Genomic DNA, 17,234 nt, shown 5'->3' with positions numbered 1-17,234 from the left:
TCAGACACATCAATCACAGCACAACGTGTGGTAATTTCAATAATTACTACTCCTCACAGATGAGATGTCGACCGAGAGCATAACACCATCCTATTGGCTGACGTTCCTCTTTCTCATATTCATTTCTCTACTCAACTAAAACAGAATGACATCTTTCTTTAAGACAAACTGGTATCAACTCAGGACGGCGTGAGATGTTTATGGAACATGAGGCGATAAACTACATTTATTTTTCAAATATTTCAAATATTGCATGTTCTCATATATACTGTGTGTATATATGTGTATATATATATATATACATATATATATATATATATATATACACATATGTATGTATATATATATACATATATATATATATATATATATATACACATATGTATGTATATATATATACATATATATGTATGTATATATGTATATATATATATACATATATGTGTATATATACATATATACACATATATGTATATATATATATACATATATGTGTATATATGTATATATACAGTATATATAAGAGCTGTGCCCATGTCTCCTTCTGCACCACTCTGTGCTGTAACACACGCACAGACACAGAAACCCTGCTCTTATCAAACACATTAAAAAGAGAGGGAAAAAACCCCCGAGCACATACGTCCACTGACACAGATGTGTGCACACACACACTGAAACACACACTGAAACACACACAAAGTACATGAAATCCTGCAGCAGATTAGTCGACGTCCTTATGTAAAAGGGATGAATCCGACCAGCGTCGGATCATCTCCACATCACAGTCCGACGTTGTTTAAAATCCACCAAGGTAAAAAAAAAACAACTTTTTTTTTCTCTACTGTAACTTTTTCTTTTCTTTTTTTCACCAAAATCTGAAACATCAACCACGTGTCAGACGTCGTGCTCTTCTAAATATTTCCTCAGCTTTTGAGTTCACACGGTGACACACACACACACACACACAGGGGACGTCAGTGTGTGACGAGCGCTCACACTGCCCTCCATCTGATGCTGTGTCACCACAGGGGTCACATGGCGGGTCAGCCGGTGCTTGTTTACACAGCGACGACAGATCATTTCAGCCGCGGCCAATCGCATCCTGCGGCACTGAAAGTGTTAACAGGCGTGTAATATAATCCAGCAAAATTACAGAATGGGTGATTTAACGGCGTAATTAGCAGGGTAACCCTTGTGCAAGGCACTTAATCCTTCTGGTTTCTGCAGTTTGAGGCTGTTTTTATGGATACTGTGTGACAGGAGTGAAACGGTGGCTTTGGATTCAAGCCTTCAGTTTTAGACAAATTGAGAGAGTGTGGTTTTGATGCTATCTGTAACTATGACAAGTGATGAGGATCACAGTGACGGTGATTGTTGTGACTGTAGTTGGCCACTGCAGGAGGAAAAAAAAAAACCTCCAATGTTTTCCCTTTGTTTATCTCCGTTTCCACGGCGTGAAGCCCAAGTCCCCGGACGACCCGACCTCGTCGACTCATTTCGTCAAAGTCTCAGAATGCCACGTCTTTGTTGATGAGATGCAGTGATAAGCATGACTAATTTATATTTGAGAAGGACAAAGGACTCCGTCTTCAGCGGAGCGGCACGACCGTGAGGGGTCATTGTTCAGCCTGCGCTCCGTTCGGGCCGTGTGGGATGCTGCGTGGAACATCCTCTGTGATGTGACCCATGTGAGAATGGGTCATCTGTGCTGTCGGATGTTCGACCGCACAGCGAGAGACAGTAGGAAAATATTCCTGTCCTTTTGACGTCCCGTCTCTGACAAACGGAGACATCGCAACTATGAACAACAGGCGTCAAAGTGTCACCGCCGACGACGACCAGCTGGTTGTGGTGACTGTGGGGTTTTACAGCGGTGGTTACGGTGGGTTAGTCACCCCCTCCCCCTCCTCTTTACTCCTTTGACTTTTTCACTTTGACTTTTGAAAAAATGACTTTCACGGCTCCTGGCCTGCGGCTCGTCATCACCTGCAGGTGTCAGTAGAAACGCTTTTCTGTGGGTTTTTGGAGACTCATGTCTTCATGTCATCCTGTCCATGAACCAATTCTCTCGTCCCTGTCCCTGCCGTGCCGTGACACCGAGAGACACCAAACCAGGCCAAAGAAATTCAACCAGAGGTTAAACTGATTAAAGCTGAATAATCAGCATTAATTAGTCTAATTAGCCTTGGTACCGGCTGGTGCTGTCGCCTGTGTCCCCCCCACCCCCGATGTCCGCACCGCCTCCACCTGTCACACAGAACAGCAGCTCACCACAGTGAAGTCAGTGTACGAAGGTGTACGATCGCCACCAGGGACAGTAGAGTAGCTACGGACCAACGGGAGAAAGACAACGCGTTTGGACTCCGGCCAAATCGGTTCGACAGGATTTCGGGTGCGTCGTCGTAACGATGTGTGTGAAGTTACTGCTGTACCTAAAAAAAAATATCGGGTTGATCTGCGTATAACTTGTAGTGACATCACATGGAGACGTTGGGTGTTTTTTTTTCTCAGTGTTTTTTTCTGGTATTGCCATATTTCAGGGATTTTTTTTTTATTCATTGGTAAAAATTCTATTTCTGTACCAGTGTGTTTTTCCAGGATTTTCCTCGTGATACGAGGAAACATCGATTGCTCAACCCAGCTCCATTTCCCCACTCCACTGTGTGGCGCTGTCTCGCTCACTGTCCCTCTCTGGGTTATTTTTTACCAATTTTTAAACCAATAATATATCATGTTTTCTTCTTATTAGTTTTTATGATCAATATATTTGTTTATATCGGAACGAATTAATTGGTTTTTAGTTATTTTTTTTAATGGTAAAAATGCAGTCGAGATACGAGTGGATCAACATGAGCTGCTGTGGAACGGATTAGACTCCAATCTTGAAACTCCACTGTAATTTTAATTTATTATAATAATCCTAATCTGGCTGTAATCCTCCATTAACGTGCTGTTCTTTTAGATTCTGATCATTTCGCCTGGAGACTGAACGGTTGGACAGAATGGAGTTAGTTTTGTTGCCAGGACTGAGTGACAGTCGTTCATACAGCTGTGGTGAGGTAGAGAAAAAAAATTTATAAATTAAAAAAAATCAGCAGCTAAACTGAGAGGAGCTCCAGCTTCTATCTTTTCTGCGGCTCGGCCAGAAGCCAAGGCCCTGCCTCACCCTCTCTTCACACACATGCACACACAGGCCTTATGTCTCTCTCTCTCTCTCTCTCCTCCCCTCACTACAGTAGTTGAGAAAAATCACAGCCATTCAGAGACAAAACACAGGCTGCAGCTGGAGCTACTGCAGCTAGAATGCACAGGTGGCGCAATTTATCCGACATCCAGTTCCCAGTCCCAGTTTGGTTCAGTTCAGTTCAGATGTCATGTTGTCAGGTGTAACTGTATCAGCAGCGTCAACTCAACAACCACTCAATCTGTCCACAGCTTACACAACACCGGTGCACAATCCAAAACACAGGGACAGGACGTCACAGACACTCATCACCTTTCAGCCAACTTAACCAGTAGTGCGTTACTGACGGCAAAAGTATGCACGCAAAAAAAAAAAAAAAAATTTTTTTTTTTTGGCTCAACCTCGTTCCAAAACCTGAAACAGTTTCTGTTACTTTGACATTTCACGACCTGGAACATCACTGGATTCCACATTAATTCCGGTCTCTACAGACCCGTCAGAACCTGCGCATTTTCTGGACCCACGTCCTCCCCGTATCGTATCGTACCGTAGGTCGTCGGGTCTTACCTCAGCGTTGCCGAGCTGCAGACCAGCCACTGAGAGCACAGCCAGCAGCAGCAGCCGGACCCAGGACTTCATGTCGCCGCCCAGCCTGAGGAGCCGCAAGCGACCTGCTGGGCATTTAGCAGTTCGGCGTCCAATCCCGCGAATGCACCGAGAGCCTCTTCCCGGTGTCGTGTGCCGTGCAGCGCGAGCACCGTTTTTATATCCTCCAACTGTGTCAGTCAGTGCCTCCGAGCGCCGCGTGTCCAAACGTTGGCTCACCCGTGACTCACGCACAGGCCAGACGTCTGACTCCGTCCACCACACCGCTGCTTTTGAAAAAAAAAAAAAAAAAAGTCCCTCGAATGGACAGCGGCAGGACAGGTGCGTAAAAATGTTGGAGCAGAGCAGTCTGAAAAAGGTACCAGTCTGCACGGGGAGCACGGACCAGACAGACCTGGCGGTGAATCGAAAATCGTCCCCCAGAAAATTGTGCGATTTGTTTTCAGATCTTTGGTGACATCAGGGAAACGGTCAAAGACGTTTTCTTTATCCTAAAACCGAGCCGTGGAGCTGCTCTGTGTAACTCGCACGTGTGAACAGAGAATGCTGCAGCATTTCTGTCATCACCACAGCGTCTTAACTCCAGAGGTCCGTGCGTAAAAGTTGGCCAGATTCGGGGGGTGAAAATTGCGCGTCGTGCGTACGCGCCGGACTCTCCGCAGCGAATGTGATCTTATTCCCACAGCGGCGTAATTCACCTGTCTGCTCGTCGCATCTGTCTGCGGGTCGGTAGCAGCTCCATGTGTCTGTGTCTCTCCGCGTCTCTCTCCGCTCCTTCTCTCCTCACGAACGCCGTTCAACTGCTCTCGCCGCACAGCGTTCTTTTTTCTTCGCTGCGCTTCACGCTCTGGTTGGCGTTTTAGGCTGTGAGCAGCTTTTTTTTTTTTTTTTTGCAAATCCAAGCAGGGCCTCCTCCAAGTTTCAACTGTCAAGTACGCGAAGAAAACAGGAATCACAACGGAAGTTGGACCTGTTTTGTTTCCAGAATAAAAACCCACACACGTCCGTTTTGAGTTCCCGGTCTTTTGTCTAAAAATCTCGATGTTGGAAAAAAAAAAGTGGAAACATTTTATTTTTTTTCCAGCGGTTTCAACATGAAGACGAATGACTGTCGGACACCGTATACTGCAGACTATGGAGAATTCCGTTGTACTCATGAGCTCTTATTTTGAAATATTGTCGGATGTGAAGGTTCCGAGGTGGCTAACTTTACGTTGGTCCCTAAACTTTACTCCTGATGTCAGGGTTTTCACGTCATTAAGGCAGGGCTCACAGCCTCCTGTTTAGGGATAACGATCTCCGCCATCATTATAGATTAATTGTACGACACGGAATTTAACGTCAACTAATGATTCTATATGGTTTTACATACGTTACAGCTCTGACACTAATCGTTTACAATATTAACAGTCAACAACCGACAATATAATAAAAGTCAGTGAAAGTTCTAGGAACTTTTGGTGTTTTTTTTATCACACACTCCATTGATTGATGTGTGGTTTCGTCAACTGCTGATGTGGCCTCAGAGATCATCAGTTGTACCGTGGATAATTATCTAATTTCATTTAATCGATCTGAAAACTATTATTCATTTAATGCTTGTTTATTTTTTCTTTTCATCTTTGAGACGGTGACAGGCCGAACAACGGAATGTGGTTTTTAGTTTGTGTCTTTCTTCAATACCTGTGTGTAAATCAGTGTCGTGTTCAACCAAACAGACTTTCTAGGTTTTACTGAATTGAAACTAGCGGATCATGATCATCACTTTGTCTTTCCTGATGTGTGCAGTGGTTAAATACAGTGTTATGCAATGTATAGTACATGTACAGTACTATACTGTAGTACATACCTATTTCACCGTCCCTGTGATGCAGTACCACCAGGCACCACCATACATGCTACAACTATAAAAATGTCTCTTCATTGTCTCCACGCATTGTCTCCGTTTACATCTTTACCACCAGGCACCACCATACATGCTACCATACATCTCCACGCAAGTGAGCAAGAAAATAAATCATCCGTTTACATCTGTCGCTGGGAAAATCACATCACTGTCCTGATTGGTCAATGCTGTTTTGAATACTTTAACAGTATTCGTAGATACCAACATAAAATATTTGGGGGAAAAAACCCTGGAAAGTACTCGTCCGTACTGGGACGGTCTGCGGACCAATCAGCAGTGGCTTTCACCTGTGCATTACTAATGTGAAGACATGCCACACTTTGTAACTGGATATCCTGGTAACACTCATTATGTCAAGCACGTTGTTCCCACGACTGAATCACATCAGTTAGTCACTGTGATCACTATGACTAATGTTACGAGCAAATTACAGTTACCACGCTGAGTTGGCAGGATAGAATGTGACAAATTAAGAGATAGGCCGAAGACGGATGTGATGTTTGGCTGAGGTAGAAACAAACAGAGACGTTGTTGAAGCCTGTAAAACAAACTCAGTCCTGTTCAGTCCTGACAAGACGTTGTTGAAGCCTGTAAAACAAACCCAGTCCTGTTCAGTCCTGACAGATCTCAGTGACTTTGGACGCAGCGGGTTTGATCACTTGGTGCTGAGGAACTGTTGACGTGATTACATTTCCTTGAACAACATTGGTTGTATATCAGTGGTCGGGGCTTTTTATTTATAATGTTGACGTTTTTTTTTTTGTTTTTTTTTAGTAGATTCATCCTCAGTGTCAGGGTGTGACGACTAGTCCTGACCATGTCCACAAACGTAACATGTTATCGTAGATTTATACCGTGTTATTAGGGTCGATATGTAAAAAAAACAAAAACATTTTCAGTTATTTTCCAGTGGTCCTTGACTGTGAGGTTTCTCCGTAAACGTTCCCAGTTCCCTGTGGACGGGGAAACGAGCCATCATCCCTTTGAGAGAGAGTTTTTTTTTTTTGTCACACCTTCTCTGCTTGAATTTCAAAACTGTTTTGGTTTTGACTGCATGGCTGAGCACGATGACACAGTTTTGGAGAAGCTCAGTGTTTGATGGATGGCCGTGGAGGTCAGACGTCCTTGTAGATTCCGTGTCTCTGCAGAGGGAAGACAGAGGAAGCAGGCATCCCAGTGCTGCTATTCCTGTACACACACACACACACACACACACACACACACACACACACACACAGACAGATGACCTTTTACCTCGGTTCACTCAGCGTACAGTGACAGACGTACTGCTCCAGTAAGTGACAGTCTGACCTCAGTGACCTCAGTCTGTCTGTGTTGGTTTACATCGGTGCGGCCTGAGGTCCTTGAGCGACAACTGGGACTTCCAGTCAGGCAGGAAGTAAGTTGTGGCGTCGAAGTCATGTACCGTGTGTGCACGTGTGGCGACCCAGTTATTGTCTTCAATTAAACCAGAGAAAAACTGGTTCCTGGTGAAGAAGTTTCTTCTTACTTTTCCCCAGATCTGTGTCTCAAATTCAGGAAAAGTCCTGCTCCAAAAGCGCCCCCTACACTCTACATAGGGCACTGCATGGGGGCGGGTGACGACATGGCCGAGAGATGAGTAGCGTTCAACAGTCCGTTGTAATTAAGCGTTTTTTGGTTAACTCATTACTATATAGTGCGATACATATAACTCCCTAGAGAGGCAGTAGGTAGTCGGGAATGAGTGAGTGATTTCGGAAACAGATTCTCTGCTTCTGATCTTTTTAAAAACCATGAGAACAGTTACAATTGTCCCAGCTGACCCCCTGCCCCCCCGCTCCCCCGTCCCTACATCACTTTCACCCCTCATTTTTAGAATGTCCTATATTAACAGACACATTCGTCTCCCTCTTCACTTCCTCCGTCACTGCAGCCTTTTGTCAGCGAGCCGAGGCAGACGGGTGTTCGACTCCCACCCGAGTTTGAACCCAGGTCACAGACTTGCCTCCACAAGTCTTTGCCTTTTCTCCTGAAGCCAGTTTTTTTTTTCATTAAGTGTCATGTATCACTGTCTAATTAATCATTTGCCAAATAATGTTCTTAATAAAAAAGAAGGATGAAGCCGAACAGAAGGCTGCGCTGTGATCACATCATTAGGGCTGTGGATACAAACATGTAGAACATATGTACTTATGTAAACACTTGATTTATAACAGCGGAGGTACTGAACCGCACCGGTTACAAAACGCATTCACTGAATCCTTCTTTATTGGAAAAATAAAATGTGATTTTTTTCAAATTCAAGACGTAGGTATATGTTTTAAATTCCCTGCAGCCAGTGTGTGTGTGAGTCGTGTCCTCCGCCGAACCCCAGGTTGAGAACCACTGATTTCTGTGGTTGGCAGAGTTGATCAGTGGCAGTTCGGTGCCTCGGTGATAAATGGCTCCACCCACAGGCACAGAGGAGCAGATTGAGATTGAGATTTCAGTTTGGAATCAGATTAGATGCACTAATGACACGCAGACATTTTATTTCTTTTTCCCCACACGTTGTTTGTTTTGTTTGTTTCCTGGTTCAAAGAAAGTTTCTAGAAAGAGTGGAAAGAGCAGTTTATCCTTTTGGCATGACTTGAAATGTGAAGCTGAAGTTAAAAAAAAAAAAATCATCAGTTTCCCTTCGTCAAGTTGTGTCACAGTCACCAGAGGAACAGAAATGTAATTGGGAAGATAAATTATCCGTGCCGTCACAGCCAGGGAGGAACTGTCGTCATCGTGTTAATATTAATGTCGTATTAATAATCTAGATTATCTGGTTGGTTTCATCTCAGCCACAGTCCTCGGGCCGAGTCGTCTGGAGCTGAGTGGAAGTGGAAATAACACTAGAGGTCAATGAGGTCAATGATACAGATCTCAGATCTTCTGCAGCAGCTCAGGTCACATGACACCTTCAGTGTTTACAGTGTGAAATGTTCAATATTTAATTTATAATTTTTTTAAATAACTTGTTAATATTGTTTCCCTGAGGAAACGACATCTGGGGCTGTTTTCACATTTTCTTTGTTTACAAACTTCTGCCATTTTAAATATTTCAACATGTTCCAGAAAATCGTAGTCACATATATTTGCATTGTTTGTGCTTCAAAAGTAAATTTCTCTTTCTCTGGAGAATGTCTTGAAAAGATGGAAACCGAGTGAGGCAGCGTTGAGTCCGGGGGATGGTGGGGGGGCACGATGAAAAGGGAGAGGATGGAGGGAGAAGAGAGGGGGAGGAGGGGTGAGGCAGTACTGTGGATGTGCAGTTGTGTTCTAAATATACAAACGACACAATGAGGCGGCAGATGCCGAGCAGCTGGGGAACTTGACTGTCACCGGGTTTCCATCGTGTCAAACACTGAGCTCCAGCTCTAATTTACACATGAAGAGACGAGAGACGCAGCCGCCAACGCCGACGCCACCGCCGTCAGATACGCACGCTTATAAAACAGAACGCCACCGCCGTCAGATACGCACGCTTCTAAAACAGAAAATTACAACAGTGTATCACACGTTGTAATACTTACAGGTACACAAGCCTGGTACCAATATACACATTTATAGGGGGCACCCAGACTTGAACTGGGGACCTCTTGATCTGCAGTCAAATGCTCTACCACTGAGCTGGGTTTTATACTTGGTTTAAGAAAAAAAAAAGGAATTCAGGAGCCACGTTAGACTTAGAAATGATTTCTTTAAAACTTTAAAGTTAACCCTAACAATAGATATCACTGGTGTCAGCTAGGGGGCATCTCTCGATCTGCAGTCAAATGCTCTACCCCTGATCTATACCCCCACCTGCCGGAGCACGGTCAGTCGTTTTTCCAGCGTATGTAAAAACTTGTCACGGAAGGGAAAACGATACGGCTAAGGGCTGAACTCACGTTTATAAAATCCAGCTCTCGTTGAAATGATATGTGTTAAAAAAGGGGCACCAATATAGGGGGCACCCAGACTTGAACTGGGGACCTCTTGATCTGCAGTCAAATGCTCTACCACTGAGCCATACCCCCGCTGGAAAAAAATCTGAAACATTCCGTGGATACAGCTTTGATTTTTACGCTGGTACATTTTGCAAAGACATTTCCGCATAAATCCCCATTCAGACGGAACGCCCCCCCCCCCCCCCCCCCCCCCAACCTCCACTCTCCTCGGCTTCACTTTCCTCCACCGTGTCCCCTCTTTGTAGAGAATCAGCAGCTTTGATTAGACATTCATGTTGAGGCATTGAGCTGCGCGGCGACGTCAGGCCTTATTAATGAACGTCGCATAAGTACGAAAGAATCCCTGAAAGAACATCCGCCACTTCCCAAGCAAAAGTTGGAAAGGACTGTGAAGTACTAGGAAGTGTCAGTGTACTCGCAGTACCATTACGTAACAAAACTGAAGCTAACGGGGATGGCGCCGTACAACAATTTTCTCATCCGAACTGGGAACGGAAACTGAAACTTGGAACATCTGCTGATACAGATACTGATCCGATACCTTCTTTTCTCCCCCAGGATGCCACGGGTCGACATCGATGAGGGAATAATGTACCAGTTTACGGCACGTCGCACCACGTTCAGTCGAGGATTTGGGCTTATGTGTCGGATCGGACGAGGTACAGTTGTATTTTTTCAATGTTTGGTCCTGAAATTTTTAAACCAATATCAGGCCAATACTGATCCTGATCATTGGATCATTTAATTACCTCCAAAAAACATGTTTGGAGCGGTTGGTATGAAACATTCCGAAACATTTTTCCACTCGACCCAAATACCTGTGGAAAAATGTGACATCCGAGAAGCTGAGCGCTTTTTTTTTCTTTTTTTTTTTTGGATATCACTTTGTCGATGACGTGATATTTTCTGACAGGTCGTCTCTTTGCGTTGGTGCAGAACTGAACCTTGAGGGTTTTTTTTTTGTCCATTCCTGACCTGGGTATAATCTTCCGTACGACCACACACACACGAACGCCACACGCTCCTTTATAAACAAGGCCATTGAGTCATGTCTAAATCCTAAAGCACATGCAAACATAAACAGATTACGGGACTTAGGGGGCACCCAGACTTGAACTGGGAACCTCTTGAGCTGCGGTCAAATGCTCTACCACTGAGGCCCCCCCCCGCCCGGATAAAAGATATGAAAGAAACCCCCAAAACCAGAGGCAAAAAATAAATAAATAAAAAATCAGAGCAGGTGTTCAGGCCTGGGTTTGAATTTGGTCAAAATCAAACATCATAAAAAAACGACTACAGTCTGTCCGATCTGATACCTACTTGACATGACATGACCTGATAGAGTAAGATACCCATCGGACGACTTAACGAGCGGGCAAAAAAACAATATGAATTCAGAAGGAGGAAGTATTTTTTATTATTATTTATTTTTTATGGAACTGATGAAGGAAAGAAGGAAAGAGAGTTCATACAGAGGGCAGGTGATAAGTCCGACTTTGCTGAGGTACAGTACCTACCTGTGAGTACTACATGGTGGTGTCAAAGTTAAAACAGTGCTTGATTTTTGTTTTTGTTTTTTTTGTTTTAACTAAATATAGACGCAAAGAGAGAACGCCACAGGAAGGTAAGAAGTATTTGTTAGTGATTACTAAAAACAAAAGTGACGTGCACAGTCTGAGCCTTTGGCTCGTGGTACAGCAGAGGTCGAAGGCAGATAAAAGGAAAAGTCACCGCCATCACTCTTTATCTTTTCATCTCAGGTTATTAACTATTCCTAACAATGAAATACTTGATTACGATCTGACGTAGCTCTGATGAATCATAAATGTCATGTTTGGAGTTTGGAACAATGACTTTACAGATGAACATGTTCTCTGACTGAGGAAACAATGGCCGCTCAGTCGACACTGCAACTTTATAAGGTCATTTCGAATCCTCCTTTCCTTTCCTTGTCTCCTCACCTTATAAGATTTCGTCAACTTTACATTGTTCCAGGCTGTAACTCTTTTTTCACCTCGACCACACATACACACACACACACACACACACTTTGATCTAAAGGGTGGTTTCTCTGAGCTGCTGGGAATTTCCAGATAAATCATTGTTGGATGTTTTCCATTTTCTACCTTTCTTAAAAAACAAAAAGGGACCCTCTATTTCTTTTGACTCTTCAGCGTCGTTCAGAGTTTTGCCCTCTGGGCCTGGGAGCTCTACACTCCCTTCTTGTTGGAGCCTCTTTTTTCTTCCTCTTCCTCATCCTCTTCTGGTAACCGTCAATCCACACATTGTTCCTGGGCCTGTGATCCCTCCACTGTCAGGCCACCGGGTCTCCTCCATAAGTCTTCTATGAGGTCTTGGTGTTGACATCAAAGCTCCCATCATGCACTTTCTTCATAGCGTGCTCACTGTGTCCCCGACAACAACAGGGGTGGAGCGTCACGGGCTTTGATCTCGCCTTGGAGGCAAAACGGCCAAACAGGAAGTAAGTCATTAATGCAGAAGCAGCTGGGAAATATATGAGACACAATAAAATAAACTGTGAGAGGACAGGAGTCAAACCTTCAACCCCAACCGTCAGGGAAGGAAAAGTTAACTGACTTCCTGTGCACAAAAAGTGGAAAATTAAAGTGTCGATGGTTGGTTAACGCTGATGCTCTTCCTCTGTCAAACAAAAGGCCCGCAGACCAAATGCTGCCCACCCACGTCACATCATGTGGCCCATAAAGTGTTGGAAGTAGTGATGTTTTTTTTTTTAGGTTTTCATCTTAACGTTGTTTAAACTGACTTGTACTGTGTAGTTTGGTAGAGAAGTAAAGAGGTTTGGAGCAGGTTAGGGTGATAAAGCTGTGATTTAAATCTTTTCATCGACTAACGCCCTCTGGATCTCGCTTTTCTACACACAAAGTCAAAAAAAAAAAGTAAGCATATGAGGATCTGCTTTTCTACACACAAAGTCAAAAAAAAGTAAGCATACAATCTGTTTTAGCAGGTTTTAGTGTCAGTCAGTTGTGAAAGTCTTTAGAATCACATACCAGGCCAAAAAGAAAAATGCTTCTGGCAAAATCACTCACACGTCATTTTTATTGCCAGTATAGAACACATTTGTAACACTTTAAAACAAATTACGTTGTACAGTAATAGATAAATGTTCTAAAGGAAAAGATCAATCCTGGAGCACAGGTATCTAACCTTAGAAAAGGTTTAAAATAATGATCAAAATGATGGCTTCCATATTCCATCATTCTTCTCCCCTCAAGGATTTCTTCTTTTTTTTTTTTTTTTTTTACCTTTCCTCAAACCAAGATGTGGAAGAGATGTTGCATAAAGTGATGAATAACGACAGTTAGAATATTTATATCCTTCAGCTGCAGCTGTTCCACCTCTGCAGGGTTTTGCATGTGTTTCATTATCCACAAAGATGGAACTTGAGCAAAAGTGCGTTTGGATTTTTACGTTCCTTTTTAGAATCGCTTCGTTTGGTCTGTTGTGTTGTCGCAGTCAGGACCGTGCACACAGTTACAACATATGAGTCACGGAAACATGGCAGAACAAATCCAGGTATTAAAGGAGGATCCACCCCTGACTGAGAGGAGGGCACGTGATTGGTTACTCGGTGGAAGGGCGGAAACTGCTGCTGAATGTGCTCGACTTTTGAGGTGTTGACAGACATATCATGGTACAGTAAAATAAATTTGAATTCAAAATAGTCTAAAGCCTTTCCAACATATGGATCCAACATTTATTTGTGCATTATTGAAATGTTTGGATCAGGAAAAAAAAAAAAATTCAATCCTCCTTTTTTTTCCTTACACCAGTCATTTTTATTTGTCGTTGCTGAAGCAAATATCGCACTTTTGTCTGGATCTGTGTCTCCGCCTTTGGACGATGGGGTGGACATTTGACAGATTTGTCCCAGGGAAGACTAAAGATCCTTTACAACAAGAGTTTAAATGTCAGCGCTGTCCAAATGTCGTTCATTTGCTTATAATTTATTCTGAGGCTAAATCAAATTTGGCCTCTGTCCCCTGTGACGCCCCCTCGAGGTGTGGACACGTGGAGACGTGGACTGCCTCAAAAACGTGGTCCACCTGTTTTCCTAAGCACAAGACAAACAACGTTCAGTGGAGCAAAACCACCGTCCTCTCCAGACCCTGTTATATTTCCAGCTGGAAGACAAACTGCAAAAAGACAAACAAAGCCGAACACCAGATCCTAAGTTTGGAGTGAGTCAGCGCCGGTGTCTGCCGTGAATGATGACCAGACACACGGGCCACTTCCCTAAACGCTCCATCTGCAGACGTGTTGGTGGCTTCTCTGTGTAAATTTGCACAGTTGTGTGGTTTTTTTTTTACAGAGCTGCTAAAAAAAAAGTCCGTGTGGATGTGTGCAGCCGGGGAAATGCGTCACGGAGGAGGAATATTAAAATTTGAGGACAGATTCATCCATTCACGGCCGTCTGTGTTGGCCTGGTACTGGTGTCTTCCTGTTGACTGTGTCCCTGGTTCATCTGGCAGCTACGACAATGAGCAGCCGTCCCTCAGTCCCTCAGGAGTCAGGGGTGAGGATGGGGGAGTACCATCTGAAGAACCACCAGGGGGCGTTGTTCTGGTGACCACCTGACAGAGAACTCATGTCCTCGTTCGATGGAATCGTTTCTGTTGCCGCTCAATCGTTGGAAAAATGTCCTCTTGGCGTCGTGTCTTTTTGTCCTCTAATTGGCTGAAGTTAGACACAGCGGGGGCGTGGCTAATAAAGTTTAAGAACCGCTGATCCCGATCCCGATGCTGCAGTAGTCCAGATCCACTGTGTGACTGAAGATGTGGCGTCTAAACAGGATTTTCAGGAAGAGATTAAAAAAGACAAGTGTTTTTTTTCAGTCTAGTTCTGGTTAAAAACAGATTTTCTAAAAATGTAGTACGGGAAAAAAAAATCAAAATTTGAAAATTTCCGCCAACTTCCTGCTTCCTGAGTCATGTTTGTCACTGTCGCCCAAACAGCCGTGACACGATGCTGTTAAATCCAGTGTTGGAACAATCGCCAGGAGCCGTTTGGGTCGATAAAACCACTGATGTCGTTTTAGCCGAGGAACCAGGAGGGAGAGAGAAGGGGGTTTTTTTTTTAAAAGAAAGATTTCAGTTGTTTATAAATCGGATCAGATGACATCACACAGAACACGCAGTGAAATGTAAACACTGATGTGAAACCATTATTAGCAGCGACACGCGGAGGCACACGGTGAGACACCGCTCTGCAACACTGACGTTTCTGAGCCCTTTAGGGTTTCTTACGAGAGCAGACACACACACACACACACACACACACACACAGCAGAGTAATAATATCAAAGACTGTAACGAGGCTGCAGGAAGTGCCGTCGCTGATAGTGTTTGTGGAAACGCAGTGGAAACCTAATCCTCTCATTAGCTTATCATAGCTGGTGGAACCAGGTTGGGCTGTTGCTCAGTGTGTGTGTGTGTGTGTGTGTGTGTGTGTGTGTTGACTGGTTAGACTTTAAGAGAAGGTGCATTCCAGAAATAGTTTTACCTTCCAGTCATTTTCCCCTGCAGTCTCTCACTCTCTCTCTCTCACTCTCTCTTACAGCTTTCACCTCCCTCCCCCTCCCCTCCCCCTCCTCTCCTTTTTTTAATGTTTATTTCATGCTTTCAGAACAGCTCAGACAAAAGGCAAAGTGTCTGTGAGAATGGACGCCTGAATGGACGCCTGATAGCATCTGATCGATTGTTAGCGTTAGCGTTAGCATGATGACAGTGATGACAGTGATGACTGTCTTAACCTGTGATGATGTGATGACAGTGATGACAGTGATGACAGTGATGACAGTGATGACTGTCTTAACCTGTGATGACAGTGATGACAGTGATGACTGTCTTAACCTGTGATGACAGTGATGACAGTGATGACTGTCTTAACCTGTGATGATGTGATGACAGTGATGACAGTGATACTGACGACAGGTCTGAGGTTTTTGTCCGTGTCAGCCTGATAGCATCTGGTCGAGTGTTAGCATTAGCGTTAGCGTTAGCATGATGACAGTGATGACAGTGATGACTGTCTTAACCTGTGATGATGTGATGACAGTGATGACAGTGATACTGACGACAGGTCTGAGGTTTTTGTCCGTGTCAGCCTGATAGCATCTGATCGATTGTTAGCGTTAGCGTTAGCATGATGACAGTGATGACAGTGATACTGACTACAGGTCTGAGGTTTTTGTCCGTGTCAGCCTGATAGCATCTGGTCGAGTGTTAGCGTTAGCATGATGACAGTGATGACAGTGATACTGACGACAGGTCTGAGGTTTTTGTCCGTGTCAGACGGGGACACGGGGGAAGCTCGGCGACAACACGCAGTTTGAGCAAGATTTACAGAAACCTGTGGGGGTGATGGGTGAGGAGGGGGGAGGGGCGGGGAAGAAGCCTAGTTTTCATTGGCCGACTGTTTACAGAGCTGACGAGAATTGTGATACGCCGATGTATCGCGATATTTTGTTTCGTGATACCGTATTGATATCCTCCGTTTTTTTTTTTTTTTTTTTTTTTTTGTTTTAAATCACCGATTCCCAGTCAAATATTTCTGGCATTGGTCCATTTTATTTTTCATTTTTTTCTGATTGATTCCAAATGTAACAACATTGTGTTTTTTTTAAATAAAAAAACTCAATATATTCTCGTGCCAATAATATATATCAATGTATCGTATCGTCAGATTCTTTCCGATACACGCCTCTAACGTTAGTTAACAGAAGGGCGCGGTGGTTTCACTGGACGGACGAGACGACAAGAATTCTTGCCTCACAGCAGGAAGGTAACTGGTCCGAGTCCTAACTCTAAGGTTTGGTCTGTTACTATGAACTTTTGCTTGTTCTCACCTTGTCCTCCTCCAGTCCAGAACTGTGGGATTAGGATTAGGATTAGGATTAAAAACACAGTGAGAGTGTGAGACTGATGGTGGTCCTGTTTCAGGCTGTTCGGGGAACAGCCTAAACCAGGACCAGGGGGGAGGGGGGAGGGAAGATCATAGATGGATGGATGGTTGGATGGTTGGTTGGATGGATAAATACAGCAGCAAAAAAGGGAGGAAATAATGTCATAAATTAAAAAGGGAAAATCCAAGTTCTCTGAACCACAAATGTGACACTGCACTTCTATCATCAGTGTGTTTGCTGTGTGTGTGTGTGTGTGTGTGTGTGTGTGTGTGTGTGTGTGTCTAGCAGGCCCAGGGCACAGCGCAGTGAGTGACTAATTGTGCTGTCTGCCTGCCATCATACACACCGCACCGCAACACACACACACACAGATTACACAATCACCATCAGCATAATCTCCTCCACTGGTCACTCCTCCTCCTCCTCTTCCTCCTCCTCTTCCTCTCCACTGGATGAATGTTGACACGTCCAGATTATTCTCTCATCTGGAAAATCCTGTACGTGCTTTATTTAAACCCCTGACCCCTGCTGACCCCTGCTGACCCCTGCTGACCCCCGGGCCTGAACATCACAGATATAACTGTCCTTCACTTCCAGAAAAAAAAAAAAAAAAAAAAAAAAAAAAAAAAAAGG

At 44.0% G+C, this 17,234-nt stretch overlaps 1 protein-coding gene and 1 non-coding gene across 3 annotated transcripts in view; both read right to left on the bottom strand.

Moving 5' to 3' along the window:
- Window positions 1-5,123, bottom strand: part of LOC103383236 (uncharacterized) — a 14,717-nt gene extending 9,594 nt beyond the window's left edge. Inside the window, exon 1 of one of the 2 annotated variants that reach the window (XM_017035013.2) lies at window positions 3,752-5,123. In XM_017035013.2, the coding sequence (XP_016890502.1) occupies window positions 3,752-3,823 (72 nt within the window). In that variant the 5' untranslated portion in view covers window positions 3,824-5,123. The remainder of the gene's footprint in view (window positions 1-3,751) is intronic. The other variant, XM_017035014.2, reaches the window with a different exon arrangement.
- Window positions 5,124-9,652: 4,529 nt separating this feature from the next.
- On the bottom strand, window positions 9,653-9,724 carry trnac-gca (transfer RNA cysteine (anticodon GCA)). Its single transcript has one exon. It is a non-coding gene; the product is annotated as a tRNA-Cys (tRNA).
- Window positions 9,725-17,234: the final 7,510 nt, after the last annotated feature.

The sequence above is a fragment of the Cynoglossus semilaevis genome, chromosome 9 (assembly GCF_000523025.1).
Source record: "Cynoglossus semilaevis isolate Cse_v1.0 chromosome 9, Cse_v1.0, whole genome shotgun sequence".
NCBI classification, from domain to species: Eukaryota; Metazoa; Chordata; class Actinopteri; order Pleuronectiformes; family Cynoglossidae; genus Cynoglossus; species Cynoglossus semilaevis.
The sequence above is the reverse complement of the archived record's forward strand: the minus strand, read 5'-3'. Positions and strand labels throughout refer to the sequence as shown.